The 22,309-nt window shown below is 45.0% G+C and overlaps 1 protein-coding gene across 4 annotated transcripts in view; it reads right to left on the bottom strand.

Moving 5' to 3' along the window:
* The window catches only part of PLEKHH2 (pleckstrin homology, MyTH4 and FERM domain containing H2), a 230,063-nt gene that overhangs the window by 5,030 nt on the left and 202,724 nt on the right, over nucleotides 1–22,309 (bottom strand). For all 4 annotated transcript variants that reach the window (XM_029593328.1, XM_029593325.1, XM_029593326.1 and 1 more), the window contains 2 exons: nucleotides 13,948–14,077; nucleotides 1,366–1,452 (listed from right to left, as the gene is read on the bottom strand). In XM_029593328.1, coding sequence (XP_029449188.1) covers nucleotides 1,366–1,452; nucleotides 13,948–14,077 — 217 coding nt within the window. The remainder of the gene's footprint in view (nucleotides 1–1,365; nucleotides 1,453–13,947; nucleotides 14,078–22,309) is intronic.

The raw sequence follows: 22,309 nt of genomic DNA, 5'->3' as shown, positions 1-22,309 counted from the left end.
AGTCCCAACCACCACCTCACTGCTCACATGTCACAACCACCATCCATCTTTCTGTACATTACAGTCATCACCACCCCACCTCCTCAATCCACCTACCACCTGATGCCTGCACATCCCAGCCACCCTTTCACTACTCACATGGCCCATCCACCATTCTGCTAGATTTTCGATTTTTTTTTTTTTTTTTAATATTCCGCTTTTCGCAGTTTTTCGGCACTTCAAAGCAGATTAAATTCAGGTACTGTAGGTATTTCCCAATCCCCAGAGGGCTTACAATCTAAGTTTTTGTACCTGAGGCAATGGAGGGTAAAGTGACTTGCCCAAGGTCACAAGGAGCGACAGTGGGACTTGAACCCTGGTCTCCTGGATCATAGGCTACTCCTCCACTCCACTTTCCATCTACCACCCCGCTGCCAGCATGCCCCAGCCACCACGCCGCTGCCCACACATTCCAGCTACAAGCCTGCTGCTTGCACGTTCCAGTCACCACTTGTTGCTCACCTTTGTTATTAGGATCGGTTAGTCTGGTGCCCATGTTCAGTACATGGGACAAAGTGCCAGGCAACATTTTAGGTAGAACATTATTACTAAGAAAGGACTTTATAAATAAGAAGTATCTGTTGATTCAACATTTCAAGGAGAGGATGAAATTACCCTATTCTGTGGATTTTTTTGTCACAATAGACAGCAATGCAGAATAAGGCTTATATACTCTGCACATAGATATTAAAGAAGATGCTGGGGTTAGTGCCTTTTACACTAAGGACAAAATTAATTGTCTCTTTTTTTTTTTTTGTAATTTATTGAAACTTTGTTGATCTGAAAATCCGGATTAAGACAAAAGCTCAGTTTTTCTCATTCTCTTGAAGCATGAATTTAACTATACGGCATCCTATTTCTATAATTTAAGCAATGAGAAACACAAAGTCATTTTATGGGTGGTCAGTTTGGAAATCTTGGGAACAACTGTGCCAATAAACTACAGAGAGAGTCAAACCAAGCCCATATGTGATCAGCAGAGAGGAAGCCCTGACAGAGGAGAGCAGGAAGGGAGCCCTGGTTCCTGGACAATGCTGTGGGGTTTAAAGCCTTTAATAAATCACTAATAAGTAAAGAAGAAATGCTCGTATTCTTCGAGGCATTGCACAAGTCTTAAACAGACAATGCAAATGCACCTTGCAGCCACTTCACAAAAGCCCACCCAAGGCACTGAAATGAAGAGGCTGGTTCTCTTTGAACTGCCAAATGTCATTTTCCTGTATTCATCGCTGCCTGTCAACACCCTCCGCCCTGACTGGTACAGCTGGAAGGTCTGTGTGCATTAACTTATTGGGAGAGGATATGTAAAAAGGAGAAACATCTTACCATGGTGCTGTATTCCAGGATGCTAATGCCATCTTCATGCACTGCAAGCCATAGAAGGGTATTCTCTAGTGGAGATGGAGGTAAGGGCTGGAAAGAAAGAAGTCCTCTCTGTTAGAATTACAGATGCCCTGGGAAGCCCAGGTGTAGAAGATATGCAGTATATTTACATTTACCAAACAATCTGTGGTCCTGAAAATCCCACTATTAATTCTGATGTTCTGTTTCACGCAGAAATAGGAGATCAAATAAAAATGAACTTTCCTCCACCACCTCCAACTCATACTTGGCCACACCATGCAGCCAGTGTTTAGGTAGCAAAAACAGAAGTATGTGCAACACCTCTAGTGAAGGGGTCATCATAATTGATCTAAAAGAATGGTTGAGCAAAGGATCTCTTGTGATAGGACCTTAGTCACCCAGTTGATGCAAGGCGTTCAGGTTTGGAATTTTCCCTTGAGACAAACTGTCCATCAAAACGCAGACATATTGGGTTTCAGATAATTCTGGATAGTTTTCATCAGTATTCATCACAATTTTTCTCACAGAGAGGTATAACATGTAGCACGCGCATGTTATAAAATACAATTCCCACGGGCGCATGTGTGGGCAGGTCAGGACTGACGTGCTCAGGGGCTGAATTTTAAAAAGCAATGCACGGCGACGCGAGTAGGCCTTCCCCAGTTCCCTCCCAGTCTGCTGCAATTAAGGCCCGCCCCTTTCTTTAGGCCCGGCACTTCTGCACGTATCAGGGGTTACCCGCGTGGCCGGGCCCTTTAGAAAATGCGCTCGGCACACGCAGGGCCCGGCAATATGCGTGACCCCTGGTATTTGCACACGCGGGCCTCTTAAAATTCGGCTGTTAGAATCTGGATTTAATGCTCATAAAACTATGGCTCTGTTTGGACCACTGAGCTAGCACCTTTTGATGGCCTCTTCATTGGATGGGTTCTGTATCTATAATGGTCTGCTTCAAGTCTCTGAATTAATAGACAGGTGGACTATTTCTCCCAAAGCGAATACACTTTTATGATTGCTCTAACACCATTTTGATCATTACGTAGTGGCACTAATCAGGGCCTCAGTTCCCTAAAACTTGGAAGATTTTTTTTCTTTTCTCCAGCAAGGGCTTGATTCACCCAAATTCATTTTTGGCCTCTGCACGGCAAACTAGTGGAGATTAACACTGCAGAAAACAGAGAGCCCTCTTGTAGAAGAATCTTTCACTGCAGACTGGATCTGGACGAGCTGACACAGAAGAAAGTCCCTGTCTAGGTTTCTCCTGTCCGGTCCTCTCTGTGAGCAGTTACATGAACAACTCACTTCCCATACGGGCCACTCTCACTTTGTTTGTCTGTTGATGTGAAAGTGCCGTCTGCTCCGTGTGAGGGTACTTTCCCAAGCCATTTCTGCAGGTAAAACAGCATTTTATTTTTAGAAATGACCTTTTACAAAATTGCCTGACCGATACGCTGATAAGCTTGCATGTGCGTATGTCTGGTATGCATATAAATTTACCCACAGCAGAAAAGGCATCCCCTGGAGCAGTGTTGGAAAGGGGTTTACTCTTACACTCACACTTTGGATTTTCAAATGAATGTATGTATTCCCCCCCCCCAAAACAAAAAAATTACCCACACAAGTTAGCAAATGCAAAGCAAATGTATGTGGGTAGTTTTAGTAGGATAATTTACAAATGAAAAGCACATGAGAACGACTCAGAACCAATGTCAGGAAATATTTCTTCACGGAGAGGGTGGTGAATGCCTGGAATGCCCCACCAGAGGAGATGGTGAAGATGAAAACAGTGAAGGAATTCAAAGGGGCATGGGATAAACACTGTGGATCCCTACAGGCTCGAGGATGGAATCAAAGAAAAGAGTGCACAGGGGTAACTTGCTGGTGCAGCAGTTGCTACCCTTAACAAATAACAGTACCAAGGCTTAATGCTACTCCATCATTGCTCTCTGCTTCAATGGAGTGAGAAAAGGGGAATTGGATTCAGACAGCAACCAACAAAGGCGCCAACTTTTGGGTTTGGGGAACAAATACTGATGCGGCTTTTACTACCCTTAATCATTAAGCCTGAAAATTTTGATGCGGCTCCATCATTGCTCTCTGCTTCCACTGGGTTAGGGAAAACTGGATTCAGACAGCATCTGAGGGCACTGACTTTTATGGTCAGAGAAACTGATAAGCATGGGGGTAACCTGCACAGTGCAGCAGATACTGGCATAAGCTTGCTGGGCAGACTGGGTGGAACATTTGGTCCCTTTCTGCCGTCATTTCTATGTTTCCTTTGAAACTTGGTGCAGACTCTGCAGGTAACTGACTTTAAATGTATGCAGTCAGCTACAATATTACCCTCTGTGTGGCTACCTGCTCCTTTCAGAGAGTATCAGGATACATGACTGGCCTCAGATAGTCCTCTGCATCCAGATGGGTCAGCTCATGGTGCGGGTGTGGCACTTTATGTCCAGGAGGGTATATAGTCCAATAGGATAAAGATCATAACAAGAAACTAAATGCTCAGTAGAATCTAAATGGGTAGAAATCCCATGTGTGTTGGGTAAGAGTATAGTGATAGGAGTATACTACTGTCCACCTGGCCACAATGATTAGACAGATGATGAAATGCTAAGAGAAATCAGGGAAGCTAACCAATTTGGCAGTGCAGTAATAAAGGGAGATTTCAATTACCCCAATATTGACTGGGTAAATATAACATCAGGACATGCTAAAGACATAAAATTCCTGGATGGAATAAACATCTGCTTCATGGAGCAATTGGTTCAACAAGAGAGGTAGCTATTTTAGATTGAATTCTTAGTGAAATGCAGGATTTGGTGAGAGAGGTAACGGTGGAGGGGCCACTTGGCAATAGTGATCATAACATGATCAAATCTGAACTAATGACTGGGAGGGGGACAATATGTAAATCTACAGCTCTAACACTAAATTTTCAAAAGGGAAACTGATAAAATGAGTAAAATAGAAAAAAACTGAAAGGTGCAGCTGCAAAGGTTAAAAGTGTACAACAGGCATGAATCTGAAAGGGATCCATCTGAAGAAAATAGGAAAAAGAATAAGTATTGTCAAGTTAAGTGTAAAACATTGATAAGGCAGACTAAGAGACAATTTGAAATTAAGTTGGCCTTAGAGGTAAAAACTTTAAAAAATATATCCGAAGCAAGAAACCTGTGACAGAGTCGATTGGACCATTAGATGACTGAGGGGCTAAAGGGGCATTTAGGGAAGATAAGGCCATAGCAGAAAGATTAAATACATTGCCATGACGCGTTTAAGAAGGGAGCAGGTGCGCGCGTGCGTGCCTAGGTGACCCCAGATGTAAGATGGCTGCTGGGAGCGCCCACGCCATCCCGGGCCTGCCATGAGGGTTGGCATGTGGAAGCAGAGGCCGCCATCCTCCCCAGACTTGGAGCTGAATGAAAGAAGGAGGTGAGCAACTAAGGTTGCAGCCGCCTGCGACCGATGGGTGCAACAATTTGTAATCATAAGAACATAAGAAATTGCCATGCTGGGTCAGACCAAGGGTCCATCAAGCTCAGCTTCCTGTTTCCAACAGAGGCCAAACCAGGCCACAAGAACCTGGCAATTACCCAAACACTAAGAAGATCCCATGCTACTGATGCAATTAATAACATGGCTATTCCCTAAGTAAACTTGATTACTAGCAGTTAATGGACTTCTCCTCCTCCAAGAACTTATCCAAACCTTTTTTGAACCCAGCTACACTAACTACACTAACCACATCCTCTGGCAACAAATTCCAGAGCTTTATTGTGCGTTGAGTGAAAAATAATTTTCTCTAATTAGTTTTAAATGTGCTACTTAATAACTTCATGGAATGCCCCCTAGTCCTTCTATTATTCGAAAGTGTAAATAACCGATTCACATCTACTCGTTCAAGACCTCTCATGATCTTAAAGACCTCTATCATATCCTCTCTCAGCCGTCTCTTCTCCAAGCTGAACAGCCCTAACCTCTTTAGCCTTTCCTCATAGGGGAGCTATTCCATCCCCTTTATCATTTTGGTTGCCCTTCTCTGTATCGTCTCCATCACAACTATAACTTTTTTGAGATGCGGTGACCAGAATTGTACACAGTATTCAAGGTGCGGTCTCACCATGGAGCGATATAGAGGCATTATAACATTTTCCGTTTTATTCACCATTCCCTTCCTAATAATTCCTAACATTCTGTTAGCTTTTTTGACTGCTGCAGCACACTGAGCCGACGATTTTAAAGTATTATCCACTATGATGCCTAGATCTTTTTCCTGGGTGGTAGCTTTTTTTCCTGGGTGGTAGCTCCTAAAATGGAACCTAACATCGTGTAACTACCGCAAAAGTTATTTTTCCCTACACCTTGCACTTGTCCACATTAAATTTCATCTGCCATTTGAATGCCCAATCTTCCAGTCTTGCAAGGTCCTCCTGTAATGTATCACAATCCTTTTGTGATTTAACTACTCTGAATAATTTTGTATCATCCGCAAATTTGATTACCTCACTCGTCATATTCCTTTCTAGATCATTTATATATATATATATATATATATATATATATATTGAAAAGCACCAGTCCAAGTACAGATCCCTGAGGCACTCCACTGTTTACCCTTTTCCACTGAGAAAATTGACCATTTAATCCTACTCTCTGTTTCCTATCTTTTAACCAGTTTGTAATCCACGAAAGGACATCGCCTCCTATCCCATGACTTTTTAGTTTTCTTAGAAGCCTCTCATGAGGGACTTTGTCACCGCCTTCTGAAAATCCAAATACACTACATCTACCGGTTCACCTTTATCCACATGTTTATTAACCCCTTCAAAAAAATGAAACAGATTTGTTAGGCAAGACTTCCCTTGGGTAAATCCATGTTGACTGTGTTCCATTAAATCATGTCTTTCTATATGCTCTACGATTTTGATCTTGAGAATAGTTTCCACTATTTTTCCCGGCACTGAAGTCAGGCTCACTGGTCTATAGTTACCTGGATCATCCCTGGAGCCTTTTTTAAATATTGGGGTTACATTAGCCACCTATTGAAACTGAGTGGGCTCACAGGACCCTGGGACCATGGCAAGACAAGCGCCCTCGTGACATTATACTTTGTTTGCACAGTTTCATTCAAAAGTCAGCAATATTCGAGGCTGTGAGGAAGAAAAATGAATGGCTCTGGGAAGGACATACTTTTATCTATTTTCAGCGATTTAGCTCCGTCTACTCTTTGCAAACGTTAAGAGATGAGGGACGTCACAATTGCGTTGAGATCAAAGGGTATTCGTTACAGCTGGACCTTCCCTTTTGGGCTGTAATTCATGCACTAAGGAATCACATATTTCCAAAAACGATCTTTGAAGCTGCAACAGCTTTTAAATAGACAAATCTGAGTGTTAACTTTACTGTGCCTAAGATGGCGCCTGGTGCTTCAAAGATAGATACTCAACCTAGATGGCAACGGGCAAGGGAGACAGGAGATTGTGACGCCATTCGGAGGAGTCCCAATTGGTGCTGTCTGACCAGGGTTGAAGGAGTTCCTGTTCCTTCCTGAATATGAGACTTTTTGTTTGCCTTTCAGTTGAATTATTGATGTCTTTTGATATGCTCTATTTTTGCATTGTAGGGTTCAATTCTTAATTCTTCTTTTCTTTTGCGATGGACATTGCTCACTGTCAGTTTTTGCTGTTTTGCAGGGGGGGGGTTTCTTGGGAGTACATCTTGGTCTGATGTCCGTGCTCCCTGGGAGGTAGAAGCATTGCCATTCTGGAGGGGCGGTTCATGTTGAGGGATTTGGGAATGGTTTGGGGGGGACGGTTTTTCACTACCTGCGTTTTATCACATACAAGGCTGTGGTAATATGCTGCTTTTGTTTTTTTATGTCTTGAGCGCATTCTTCTTTTTTTTGAATGTTTTTCTATTTTTTGCTATGACAGGCTTAATACTTTATTTAAATGTTAAGGGGTTTAACACCTCCCAGAAGCACCATTTTTTGCCTCAAGAATTAGATTATCATAAAGCTACTATAGTGCTTATTCAGGAAACGCATTTGTGTAAAAGACATGAGCGTCTCCTCTCTTTGTCAGCTTATCTGCATAAATTTCTCTCTGCTAGCTTTAAGGGGACTAGATATATAGGAGTTAGCATTTTGATCTCTTGTAATCTTACCCGTGATGTGCTTATTCAAATTCTTGACCCACAGGGCTGATTCATTTTGGTAAAATTAAGGGTGGCAGAGATGTTTTTACTATTGTAAACATTTATGTGCCTAATTCAGATCAAGCTTCCTTTTTGAGAAAATTAGAGAGCATTCTACTAGTTCATGTTGAGGGATTATTAATCTTGGGTGGGGATTTTAATTTCACCAAGAATCCTAATTTGGATAATTTTCATCTCACTACTTCGTCCTTGCAGGGGGGGTGGAAATCGCTGACATCTGTAATGACACAATGGAGCCTTGTTGACATCTGGAGACTTCAATACCCCACTTCTTGTACCTATACTTTTTACTCCACTCCTCAAGGGTCTTATTCCCGTATTGATTACTTCCTTACAGATAAGGCCTTGCAGAATCGTGTGGTGGGAAAGGGAATTGGGAATATTACTTGATCTAACCACCTGCCTATTTAGATAAGTGTTTTACTGCAGGATGTGGACACTGTTTACGTTTCTGCTGCTTACATGAAAGTTTATTAAAAGACAAATCTTTTTCCAACTACCTGGGTCAACACTTAACAGGAATATTTTAAGATTCATGTCTCTACGGAGACTTCTGCAGCAGTGGTTTAGGAGTGCTCTAAATCAGTGATGAGGGTTTATCTAATTTCTCATGCTACCTTTCACAAGAGAGAGAAAAGGAAATCTAAGATCGCTTTTCTAGACCAGATCTTTCATTTCTCATGTTTACATATGTTAACCCAGTCTAAAAATAGCTTTCAATGACTCTTCCAAGCTCAATCTGAGCTTCAGCCCAAGGCTCTTCATGATGAGTTAATGAATCATAGACTTGACTTAATTAAACAAACATATTATGAAGGGGGAAATAAGGCTGGGTGCTACTTAGCTAGGTGATTGAAAGCCTTTTATTCTTAAGGTTCTATAGCAAAAATAAAAAATTCTCAAGGTGTTCTGGCGACCACATCCTCTGGTATATGGGAATGTTTTACAAAGTTTTATGCCTCTCTCTATTGGAAAGATGAGGTTATTGATGATACTAATATTGAAGAATACCTTGCCTCAGTTTCTTTGCTGTCAATTACCTCAGAACAACAACAATACCTCGAATGTCCCATTAATACTCTTGAAGTTTCACAAGCCATTAAATTACTGAAGTCAGGGTGGGTTTTCCAGTGGGTATTACAAGCAGTATTCCCATATCTTGGTAGTCCCTTTAACAGATATGTTCAATTATATTCGGGAGGGGATCATACTGCCCGATCACTTTGATTGACTTGAATCTGAAGATACTGGCTAGGGTCCTTGCCGAACGGCTGAATAAGCTCTTGCTATCCTTAATACATTTTGACCAAGTGGGCTTTTTTAACCCAATTGTATGGCGGCCGATAATGTTCGTAAAATTATTGATTTACTCTGGTGGGTTCATAACGAGCTCATCCCCTCTGTATTGCTACCCATAGATGCTGAAAAAGCATTTGACTTGGTTCATTGGTCCTTTCTATTTAAAACCTTAGAGAAAATCAAGTTTGGACCCTTTTTCCTTTAATGGTTAGTGAAGTGATATGAACTCCCGACAGCTAGAGTTAAGGTTTATGGTGGCTATGGTGCCAGTTTTGCAATTGGGAGATACGAGACAGGGGTGCCCACTTTCTCCTTTATTATTTGCTTTATTTTTGGAACCTTTTACTTCTAGCGTTCATTCCTCTTCTTTAGTTACAGGGATTAAGTTGGGAAATTTTCATTTTAAATCATCACTTTTTGCTGATGATATCCTGTTTACACTAACTGACACTCACTCCTCATTAGCAGGTATTATTGTTGAGCTGAGTCACTTTAGCAGGGTCTCGGGTTTCAAGGTAAATTTTGATAAATCTGAGATTCAGAATGTAAATATGACTGGCACTGAAGTTAACAATCTATGTTACTGCCGCCGGCCGCAGCGGTCTGCGACCGGGACCGGCCACTCACCCACGGCGTCGGGCCCTTCCTGGGACGGCTGCAGGAGCCGGCAGCCGTCGCTGAGATTTCTTCGCGGCGTGCTGAATCCAAGATGGCCACCGTTCAGCTGACTCCGCCCCCGCTGGGCCGCTGTTGTGATTTAAAGGGGCCATGACAGGAAATGGTCATGGCTCCTCTTCGGGACTGCTTCCTGGTGCCCTGTATTTAAGGCAAGGTCTGCTCCTCAGACCTTGCCTTGGTATCTTGGCTCTTGGTCCTGTGCCTTGAGTTCTCGGTTCATAGCCTGCTCGTCTGGTTCCTGTTCGTCTTGGTCCTTGTTCCTGGTTTCCCCTCTTTGGACGGATTTCTTCTGGCTTCGACCCCTGGACCAGCTTCCGACCATTCTATGGCTCCGATCCCTGGACCGGCTTCCGACCATTCTCTGGCTCCGACCTCTGGACCGGCTTCCGACCATTCTCTGGCTCTGACCCCTGTACCAGCTTCCGACAAGTCTTCTGGCTTAGTCCCTTGGACCGACTTCAGACCTTTCTCCGAAGAGCTACACTTGAATCTACTTTGACCTGCTGGAGGCGCCAGCCATCTGAACTACACGACCTGCAGGAGGCGCCTGCATCCAGATCTTCTTCGGTCTCCAGGGAGTCTCTTAAGTCCCAGCGGCCGGGTTCCTACGGGCTCCTCCTGGGGGAATCACGAGCTTCCAGGGTGAAGTCTTCATTTCCTCATCTACATCACCAGGCCTCACCTTCCGACGGTAGGGACCTAGAGAGTTTACTCTCCTAGGTAGCGCTGACTCTATCTCAGACCAAGGGTTCACTGCCAGATCCATAACAATCTAACCCCTAGATTCATCAAAAAGTGTTAATAATGCATTGATAACAAAAAGAGGTGTGTTTATGGAAATCTTTGATTTACCACACCATGCAGTAACTTACTGCTTTGCATCGGTAGTATGGTAAACTTAGCATGCCCTGTGATAATCCCTATTTTCACTAAGGAGAGAGAGAGACTATTGACAAGGCCCTCATAGTAATGAAGTATTTATATCTCTATAACAACCATCTAATAGGTCGAGGTGAGGTGTTGGTGGTGGTTTAGGGTTTTGGGCCAGTTTCGCATGTAGAGTTAGATGTACGGACAGCACAGTACACCTTGGTGAAGATTTGACGTCACTTGGAGTGAGGAAAGTCTCACAAAGATGAAATTTTTACTATGTTCTCAAACCCTAGCTTGATGGACTCTATAACAGGATACCATCAAGCTAGGGTGAGATAACATAGGACAAAATTTTATCTTTTTGAGACTTTTTTTTACTCCAAATGACATCAAACCTTCACCAAGGTGTACTGTGCTGTTCGTACATCTCACTCTACATGTGAAACTGGCTCCTAAACCACTACCAACATCTTACCTCGACCTATTAGATAGCCCTCCTACAGAGGTATAAATAGGTGTACACAGTGAAGCCCTCACTAGAGGTTTTCTCTCTCTCACTTGTCTACCCCCCCCCCCCCCCCCAAGCCCAGAAATGGCTAAAATGCAATTTAAAAAATGCATCACAAATTGCATTATGGCCATTTCAGGCATATTGCACAGCCTAATGCCAGGAAAAAAGGTGTAGTTATTTCCAGCATTAAAACTGTGTGATAGGGTGCATTATGCTATTGCACGGTGTGATACTGCCCCTCATTTAACTAAATCCCACCCAAACTCCTCCCTGATCCTGCTCCTCCAAAAAAATTGCATTCGCGCCATGCGTTATGAACAATAATGCATGCGTTATGGTGTTAATGCATTATCACGTGTGTTAACGCCATAATGCATTTTGATGAATGACCCTGTTAGACAGCAATTTCCCTTCAAGTGGGCCAAATGGTCACTTAAGTACTTGGGGTTCACATTTGTGCGAGCATAACAGATCTCTATGCCCTGAACTATATTCCTTTGTTGAAGGTTATAGAACGGGATCTGGAGAAGTGGTCCAGGGATATTTTCTCTTGGTTGGGCCACATAGCGATAGCTAAGATGAATGTTCTACCAAGCTTTCTATATTTATTTTCTACTCTCCCACTTTTCATTTCTACTGCAATACTACACTCATGGCAGAAGAAAATGTTTTATTTTATTTGGCGGAAATGTCCTTCAAGCGTGGCACATCTAACTCTCTTCAACCCAGATTGAGGGGTGGTCTTGGAGTTCCCAATTTGATTTGGTACTTTGGTGCTTCTCAGTTGAGGGCTTTGATAGATATGCAACGGAAGAAGATTATAAAGCAGTGGGTACTGGTTGAGCTCTTAATGGTAGGCGTAATGCCCTTATCTGCTTTACCATGGCAGCCTCATTCTTCTTGGCAACCCTTGTAATGTCTACCATTTACATTGCAGGTTACCCTGAAGATCTGGTCTCATTGGTTGGTCATAGTTCTTACCATTATCGTACTCATCTATTTTACAACTGGTTCCAGTACCCGAATCCTGCTACAGCTCCTGCCTGGTTCCAGTACCCGAATCCTGCTACAGTTCCTGCCTGGTTCCAGTACCCGAGTCCTGCTACAGTTCCTGCCTGGTTCCAGAACCCGAACCCAGTTACAGTATTGCTACTGTCTTAGTCTGGTTCCAGTTACCTGTCCTGATCCACAACCCACCTAAGTCCCAGCGGACGGGCCCCTACGGGCTCCTCCCGGGGGGGCTTCGGCTTCCAAGGGTGAAGCCACCTAAGTCCCAGTGGTTGGGCTCCTACGGGCTCCTCCCGGGGGAGTACCAACTTCCAGGGTGAGAGCATCTACGTACTGCCTGAACATCTGCCTCCCGGCCTGCTATTCACTAGAGACATTGACCATCTTTCCCAGTCTCCAGCAGGTCGGCCCAAGGGTCCACTAAACAGAGACTCCCATAACAGCGAGCACGTGTTATAAAATATGGTTCCTGCAGCTCATGTGCGCCGGATTTTAAAATCCACGCATGCATGTGTGGGCGGATCGGGACTTGCACGTGCAGGGGGAGGGGGAGGGGGAATTTTAAAAAGCAATGCGCAACGCGGGTAGGCCTTCCTCAGTTCCCTCCCAGTCAGATCCAATTAAGGAGCTGACTGGGAAGGGAACTTCCCTTTACCCCTCCCTAACCTTCCTACCTTTTCCCGTCTCCTCTCCTCTCCTCTCCTCTCCGACCCCCAACCCCTACATATCTACCCTATTTTTTTTTGTTTTTTAACTTACTTGCTCCTTCGGAGCAGTAGTAAGTTACATGCACTGGCTGGCTGTTGGCGCATGCTTCCCTGAGACAAGGCCTAATAGCCGTTCTCTCCGCTGGCCCCCTCCCCGCCCAGATCCTGCCCCCCAGTCCACCCCTTTTCGATGGCCCGGCACTTCTGCGCTTACTGGGGGTTACGTGCATGGCTGGGCCCTTTCAAAAATGTGCTGGGTTCACGCAGGGCCTGGCCACGTACATAACCCCCGGATTTTAAGTGCATGGGCCATCAAAAATTCGGGGTTAAGGGAATAGCCACTGCTATTACTGGCATCAGTAGCAAGGGATCTTCTTGCCAGATACTTGTAGCCTGAATTGGCCACTGTTGGAAACAGGATGCTGGGCTCGATGGACACTTGGTCTGACCCAGCATGGCAATTTCTTATGTTCATGCTCATGGGTGTCCTATATGGCTGCATACATGCCTCACTACATCAAGTACTTATGCACTCAGCAGAAGAGTCAGAAGTATAAAGGGACTGCCAAGAGATAATTTTTGCCTTTTTACTTTATTTGCTTCCAAAATATTGTTTCCAAAGAAAAGCATACAGATACAGAAAGACACACACAGGAGTACAAACACACACACACAAGGACCCCAACACAGACAAACAGATATACACACACACAAGCAACACACTGGTTAAGAGGCAGTGACTTACAGGCACACGGTATACTAGATGCAGACTGAAGACAATTTTCAAGGCAATATAGGCAGGGACAAAATACTTCACCCACATTAAGTACTCTCCCTTCAACGCGGCTAAAAATCTGCATGTTGTTTTCGGGGGCATGCATAGGGCAGAGGAGGGAAGATTGCATTTTCAACCCTACTCGTGTTATTTTCCAGCAGAAAGGGCTGGCACAAACTTCCATGGGTGCAGCAAGTTTCAAGTTTCACCCTAAAAATTGGTGAACAATCCGTGGGTTAAAAGTAGCCGCTGATTTTTCCCCAATGCAGAAAGTTCCCCCCCCCCCCCCATCCCCCACATAGGGAACAGACACAAGAGTCTTCCTGAAAGTTTTCAAAGCGGCACTATTTCCAACCTAATAACTTTCTACTAAGAAAGAATGACATTTTATCCCAAGCATGCCATACTCACGGTTTCCTGACCCAGCATTTCATGGCTCTACACTCTTTGCAGGATGCTAAAAGAAATATCTCCAAATTGAAAGACTTTACCTTTGCAGAAAACAGCTTGGCGCCAAAGAAGGGCCACTTCCTGGCGACGGTCAGATAAATGCGCACACAGTCTGCGGCACCGTGCCCACGGAGAGCGGTCCACCTTGCAGAGAGCCGCTGATGAAGCTGCCTGTAGATCAGGAAGAGACACGATGTTCACAGCCAAGCTACAGGTGCTTATGCCAGGACTTGGGCTGTTCCAAAACCTCCAAGCTTTAAGCCAAGCTTGCAAGCCGTACACGACACAAGACGAGCAGGTGTCCAAGTCCCCAAACACACAATAATGCTGTAGAGCCCTGGAGCTCCGAAGGGGACAGTTCTCACATTTTATCAGCAGATTGGTGAATGCGTACTAGGCAATTCACCAGAAACTACACACGTTGAGGGCAATACACAAAAAAAGCGGCGAATGGACAAAAAGTTAGCTGGATATGTTGTCAGAGATATTTAGCGGGATAAATGTCCTGTGGAATATACTCACCTAAAGTTATCTGAATAATGTTACCCGGCAAACTTTCAAACCAAACCAGCTATGTTTGAATATAGCCAGTTATTTTTGAAAGTTATCATGGTATGTATAGCCCGATAATCAGCTATATTCAAACATAGCTGGTTAAGAGGCTGCAAAATTACACTAAAAATAAGAAATCCTAGTGGGCTGCTGGCCTAATTCCCTACCCTCTTAATAAACTAAAACTGTCAGGCAAAGTGCCCAAACCCCCTTCCCCCTCAAACAATTTTCAAAATATTGCAGGCCTACTGGCCCAAGGAGTCTCCTTGCCCCCATTCCTCCTGAAACTGGAAAATTAATGTGGCTTTCAGGTCCCCCTCCTCACGTCCTTTCCTTTCCAGCTGCAATGCTCCCCCCCACCTCAATTGGCACCTCCTAAATCCTGCAGGGAGCACAGTAAGATCATTGCTGCCGCTGGGAGTGCTATTATACTACTGTGCAGCCTGAAGGACTGGGGGAAGTGGGTGCCAGGAGGGGCAGAAGGGTTGGGGTTGGAAACAGGAGGGCAGGCATGGAGAGGGACCCACAAACCACATTAATTTAACAATTTTGGGAAGGGGGAGGGAGTGGGGAAGATACCCAGGCAATAGGCCTACAACATTTGTTTTCTTTTGGAGGGGGCTTGAGAAGGAAGGAGTTATTTGGGTGCTAGACTCCACATCACCAATAGCCTTTTTTAGCAGAGTGGGAGTAGGGGGATCAGTCCTGCAGGCTTACAAACCTTTCTATGTTCCCTCTTTTACAGCCACTTGAATAGCTATCTTTCAATATAGCTAGTTAAGGCTAAAAATATCCGAGTAACATAAGCAAAAAAACTTTAGACCTGCTTTCACCATGGATAAACTTACTTGGCTAAACTTATCCAGCTTGCCTCCAAATTCCTCTTTTTTTTTAATCTGAATAAGTTTTAGCCTGATAATGACTTATCCAGCTAAAACTTATCCAGACACTTTGGGGACATTGTTAAACCCCTTGTTTGTGTGGCTCAGTTCTGAACTTAGCTAGTCAAACCATTTTGAATATGGACATTGTTAAGTTTTATTACTAAAATTAGTTGGTGGTGTTAGTGCATATTTGACCACTACCTCTGGTCTGATTAGAATCATTTTCTCCCACTTTCTGCTGTTTTATTTGGAGTAAAGGGACAGTTTCCCTAGTCTACAAGTGCATCATGGGATGCATGGATGGCTGTGGAAATTGTGAATGAGAATAGTTTAACTTAGTTACTGAATATTCATAAAGAATACCAAATTTGCTAGCTCTGAGATGCTTTCCATCCAATGAAACTTCACGTACTGCTGTCTGGTGCAAGTGTTCAGCTGGTTATTTCAGGTTAGGTATAAATGTATGTAGTGCAGGGATCTACTAGCCAATAGACCTGGAGAATACAGGTGTCTTGGTAGATGTGATATCTTTTACTGAGCTGACATAAGAATGATCAAATGATGTAGTTCATGAATCTCAAACTCTTCAATTATTTGACTGAAGATCAATTTAATGGTGGTTAAAGAGGATTGGTAAGGATAGCTTTGGGAAATCTTTGGACTTATACAAGTTTGGAGAAAGGTGAAATAGTGGGATATATTCTTTAGAATTTGTGTGTGTCTGAGGTAATAAGCAAGCCATAGATAGTTAATTCTAGTGTCTGTCTTTCCCACCCACTTAACCCTTGATTTTTAGGCAAGAGACACTTTCTCATTAAAAATCAATCAGGCTCTTATCTATGTTTTATTGTGAATCGCCTAGACCTTTTGTGAAAGGCGATCAATACATTTTAATAAAAATGAAAAATGAAATAAAATGAAAATGTACCAGCCGACATTGAACGTTTAATCATGCCGTTGTAAGACACTAGCAGATTAATTAGTAAATTCATCTGTAAATTTAAAGTACTCTAATTCCAACTCCCTTAGTATCCTAAACTTAACTAACAGATTAATTAGTAAATACACCTGTAAATGTAAAGTACTCTAATTCCATCTCCCTTAGTATCCTAAACTTAACTAGGATCTCAATAAAATTAAGATGAAGGCAGCAGTCCAGCAGCAAGAGGGGGGCTTTCCAGTCTTTTGCATTGAGTGTCACATGTATGATTTTTTACCCACCAGTGAGAGATTGTATATGTGCATTTGGTGCAAAGAGCTCCTGGCTCTCAGGGAACGAGTCCGATCTCTGGAGGCTAGACTAGCAGACTTGGAGGAGCTGAGGCAGACAGAAAGGTACATTGATGAGACCTTCAGGGACATAGTAGCCAAGTCCTAAATCCAGTCTGGCAGCCCCAGTGCTGCCTTGGATCAGAACAATCTTCCAGTAGGAGAACATCACCCTGGTGTAGCAGGAAGTGATCCTGTAGCAAGAACCTGCTCTCCAGGTGATGTATTGTCCTCTCACACTGAGGACAAGTCTCCCAGGGATACTTCCCAGGAGGGAAGATGTTATGATAACTTGTGTTTTGTGGATCCTTGGGTGCTGTGGAGATGACCATGCCCATGGGGAGGAGCCCCGTGAGGAGCCACAGCACTGGGCTAGACTCATACACACAAAACACAGGAAAGTTCTTTATTAGACAGCTTGATCATCTCCACCAGAGGTGGCAGTAGTGAGGCAGTCTATGGTTATAGTCTCAGGGACCTCGGCAGAGGAAGCCCTTCTCTCCTTGATGATGTCAGGAGGTTCTGCAGCAGGTCTCCCAGTGAGGAGATACTGTGGATGAGATAGACTGAGAGTTAAAGTATTCACTAGGGGGTAGATTTTCAAATAGCGCGATTTGGCGTACTTTTGTTGGCGCATCAGGCGCAAACAAAAGTACGCTGGATTTTAGTAGATACGCGCGTAGCCGCTAAAATCCGAGATCGGCGCGTGCAAGGCTATCGATTCCGTATAGCCGGCGTGCGCCGAGCCGCGCAGCCTACCTCCGTTCCCTCCGAGGCCGCTCTGAAATCGGAGCGGCCTCGGAGGGAACTTTCTTTTGCCCTCCCCTCACCTTCCCCTCCCTTCCCCTACCTAACCCACCCGCCCGGCCCTGTCTAAACCCCCCCTTACCTTTGTCGGGGGATTTACGCCTCCTGGAGGGAGACGTAAATCCCCGCGCGCCAGCGGGCCGCTAGCGCGCCGGGACGCGACCTGGGGGCGGGTCCGGAGGGCGCGGCCACGCCCCCGGACTGCCCCGGGCCGTAACCACGCCCCTGGGCCCGCCCCCGAAACGCTACGTCCCGCCCCGAAAACGCCGCGCGGATCGGGCCCGCCCCCCGACACGCCACCGACACGCCCCCCTCGGAAAACCCCGGGACTTACGCGAGTCCCGGGGTCTGCGCGCGCCGGTAGGCCTATTGAACATAGGCGCACCGGCGCGCAGGGCCCTGCTCGCCTAAATCCGGGCGGATTTAGGCGAGCAGGGCTCTGAAAATCCGCCCCTAGGTGTTGGCTGTTGGTATGCGATTCCACCAGGTATGTTGTAGAAGGTACAGGCACCGAAGCAGGGAGAGCAGGCCCTCAAGGAACGAGTACCGGTTCCCTGTAAGGCACTTGAAATAAAGCAGAGGGCCCCCGAGGAACGGGTACCCAGGTTAGCAATTACCCCAAAGGGCAGAGAGAGAGCTTCCTGCGGCAGCATGGAAGCGGCAGAGTAGCGTAGACAGGAACGGATTTGAGTCCTTGCTAACTCGGGGAGCTAGCAAATGAGTGAAGGTAATATACCCGGATGGCATGATGTCAGCATGAAAGAACGCCCTCGAGGTTCGTGCCAAGGGTGGAAAAAAGACATGGGTTGCGTGCACATCCTAGTACATACCTGGGAGGAGCAATGGCGGAAGGCTGCACCATAGTCGTTCTGGGACGCCAGAGAGGTCGGCTTGATGACGCTGCGGTAGCCATCTCCCAGGTAAGCGGGAGGAGCCGTGAATAAGGTGAGGCAAATGAGGCGAAGCCGTCGAGGCAGACGGATGCAACAGAAGGGTTAGGCTGGCCATCATAGTTGGTGATTCAATTATTAGAAATGTAGATAGCAGGGTGGCTGGTGGACATGAGGACTGCTTGGTAACTTGCCTGCTTGGTGCGAAGGTGGCAGACCTCACGCATCACCTAGATAGGATTATAGACAGTGCTGGGGAAGAGCCGGCTGTCGTGGTAGATGTGGGCACCAACAACATAGGAAAATGTGGGAGAGAGGTTCTGGAAGCCAAATTTAGGATTTTAGGAAGAAAGCTGAAATCCAGAACCTCCAGGTTGGCATTCTCTGAAATGATTCCTGTTCCACGTGCAGGTCCCCAGAGGCAGGCAGAGCTCCAGAGTTTCAATGGGTGGATGAAACGATGGTGCAGGGAAGAAGGATACAGTTTTGTTAGGAACTGGGGAAACGTTTGGGGAAGGGGGAGACTTTTCCGAAAGGATGGGCTCCAACTTAACCAGAGTGGAACCAAGCTGCTGGCACTAACTTTTAAAAAGGAGATAGAGCAGTTCTTAAAATAGAACAAAAGGTAAAGCCGACAGTCACTCAGCAGTGCATGGTTCGGAGAAATGTATCCTTGAAGGATACAAATGAAACAGGAGAGTTAGGACATCCCAACAGAGAGGCTCCAATAAAGCAAACATAGTTCATGTGCCTAAATATAAAAAAATAACCAGAGCTAAAGATTTCCAAATTATCCCTAATAACTGAAAAGCAGGTTGTGAATACAAACAAAAAAACACACTTTGAAATGTCTGTATGCCAATGCTAGAAGTCTAAGTAGTAAGATGGGAGAGTTAGATTGATGAGATGATGAGATTGACATAATTGGAATCACAGAGACCTGGTGGAAGTAGGATAACCAATGGGACAGTGCTATATCAGGGTACAAAATATATTGCAATGATAGGGAGGATAAACTTGGGGGGAGTGTGGCACTTTATGTCCAGGAGGGTATAGAGTCCAACAGGATAAAGATCATACAAGAGACTAAATGCTCAGTAGAATCTATATGGATAGAAATCCCATGTGTGCTGGGTAAGAGTATAGTGATAGGAGTATACTACCGTCCACCTGGACAAAATGGTCAGACAGATGATGAAATGCTAAGCGAAATCAGGAAAGCTAACCAATTTGGTAGTGCAATAATAATGGGAAATTTCAATTACCCCAATATTGTCTGGGTAAATGTAACATCAGGACTTGTTGGAGACATAAAGTTCCTGGATGTAATAAATGACTGCTTCATGGAGCAATTGGTTCAGGACCCAACAAGAGAGGGAGATATTTTAGATTTAAATCTTAGTGGAACGCAGGATTTGGTGAGAGAGGTAACGGTGGTTGGGTCGCTTAGCAATAGTGATCATAACATGATCAAATTTAAACTAATAACTGGAAGGGGGACAATAAGTAAATCTACAGCTCTAACACTAAATTTTCAAAAGGGAAACTTTGATAAAATGAGGAAAATAGAAAAAAACAGAAAGGTGCAGCTGCAAAGGTTAAAAGCATTCAACAGGCATGGTCATTGTTTAAAAATACAATCCTAGACGCGCAGTCCAGATGTATTCCACACATTAAGAAAAGTGGAAGGAAGGCAAAACGATTACCGGCATGTTTAAAAGGTAAGGTGAAAGAGGCTATTTTAGCCAAAAAAAATCCTTAAAAAATTGGAAGAAGGATCCATCTGAAGAAAATAGGATAAAGCATAAGCATTGTCAAGATAAGTGTAAAACATTTCTAAGACTGGCAAAGAGAGAATTTGAAATGAAGTTGGCCGTAGAGGCAAAAACTCATAATAAAAACTTTTAAAAATATATCCGAAGCAAGAAACCTGTGAGGGAGTCGGTTGGACCATTAGATGACCAAGGGGTTAAAGGGGCTCTTAGGGAAGATAAGGCCATTGCAGAAAGACTAAATTAATTCTTTGCTTCCGTGTTTACTAATGAGGAATTTGGGGAGATACCAGTTCCAGAGATGGTTTTCAAGGGTGATGAGTCAGACAAACTGAACCAAATCACTGTGAATCTGGAAGATGTAGTAGGCCAGATTGACAAACTAAAGAGTAGCAAATCACCTGGACCAGATGGTATGCATCCTAGGGTTCTGAAGGAACTAAAAAATGACATTTCTGATCTATTAGTTAAAATTTGTAACCTATCATTAAAATCATCCAGTGTACCTGAAGACTGGAAGGTGGCCAATGTAACCCCAATATTTAAAAAGGGCTCCAGGGGTGATCCAGGAAACTACAGACCAGTGAGCCTGACTTCAGTGCCGGGAAAAATAGTGGAAACTATTCTCAAGTTCAAAATCGTAGAGCATATAGAAAGACATGGTTTAATGGAACATAGTCAACATGGATTTGTTATGCGCCCCGTCCGCGACCGTCCCACTCACCTGCATAGCTCCTCAGCGGGTCCCGGGACGACCTCCCTCGCGGTAGTTGCTAGGCCCTGGCGGTCCGCTGTGGCGGTCGCCGTGCCTTCCACTGCACACCAGGCCTCGCACCGAGATTTGGCGTCTTCCTCCATGCTAGCCACGCCCATACATGTGCGCGACCTGCCCCGAGACTTGTAGGGCCGAGGGCGGAACCGGGTTCCGCAGCACGCCCAAATTGAGCTACGATATAAGGAAGTTCCTGACTTCACTTCCTTGCCTTGGCAATCGGGTCGGCTTATGCTAGATTGTCTTTGCGTTTGTTCCTGCTTGTTCCTACTCTCGTTCCAGGATCCTTCTGTTCCAGTTCCGTTCCTGACTTGTTCCTGTATCCTTGTTCCTGAGTCCTGCCTGTTCCTGTGTTCGTCTATCTACCTTCCCAGGTAATTCCCTCGGACTGTCTTACTGGTACTGACATCGGCTTGCTCCTGACCTGCCTGCCTGCTTGCTGCCTGTCTATGATCCCAGCCAGTTCCTGATCTACTCATCTGTCTGACACCTGCCTCAAGACCCAGCCTGTTCCTGATCTACTTGTCTGTCTGTCTGCCGCCTGCCTCTAGACCTCTGCTTGCCTCTGATTACATCTGACCTCTGGTATCTGACCCTTGCTTTGGTGACCATTCCTCGGACTGACCACGCCTCCAGATTCTGGCTCTGTTCCTCGCCTTGTCATCACCAACTCTGTTCTGGTTCTCCTTGCTCCAGCTCGAACCTGACCGCGCTCCTTCTGTGTCTATGGGCACGCCGGACTATCATTATCCCAGGAGACTGCGAGGCCCACCTAAGTCCAAGCAGCCAGGGTCCCTACAGGTTCCTCCCGGGGGAACCTCGGGCTTCCAGTGGTGAAGCTCTACCTAGCCTCTGTCTCCTTCAGTGCTCCACCCCCTGGGGCCAGTTACCTCCTGTTCCCTTTCAGTAGCCATTCCACCCTTGCCCCAGGCCAAGGGTCCACCCCCGAGCGCAACAGGATTTACCCAAGGGACGTCTTGCCTAACAAATCTGCTTCATTTTTTTGAAGGGTTTAATAAACATGGATAAAGGTGAACCTGTAGATGTAGTGTATTTGGATTTTCAGAGTCCCTCATGAGAGGCCTCTAAGAAAATTAAAAAGTCATGGGATAGGAGATGATGTCCTTTCGTGGATTACAAACTGGTTAAAAGACAGAAACAAAGAGTAAGATTAAATAGTCAATTTTCTCAGTGGAAAAGGGTTTACAGTGGCGTGCCTCAGGGATCTGTTCTTGGACTGGTGCTTTTTATTATATTTATAAATGATCTGGAAAGGAATACAACGAGTGAGGTTATCAAATTTGTGGATGATAACAAAATTATTCAGAGTAGTTAAATCACAAGCAGATTGTGATACATTACAGCAGCGGTTCTCAACCTGTTGGTCGCGACCCCGGCGGGGGTCGAACGCCCAAAACACAGGGGTCGCCTAAAGCAGGGGTCCCCAACCACCGGAC

The sequence above is a fragment of the Rhinatrema bivittatum genome, chromosome 3, assembly GCF_901001135.1.
Source record: "Rhinatrema bivittatum chromosome 3, aRhiBiv1.1, whole genome shotgun sequence".
In the NCBI taxonomy this organism is placed as follows: Eukaryota; Metazoa; Chordata; class Amphibia; order Gymnophiona; family Rhinatrematidae; genus Rhinatrema; species Rhinatrema bivittatum.
Note: the sequence above shows the minus strand (reverse complement) of the source record. Positions and strands in the feature narration are given on the sequence as shown.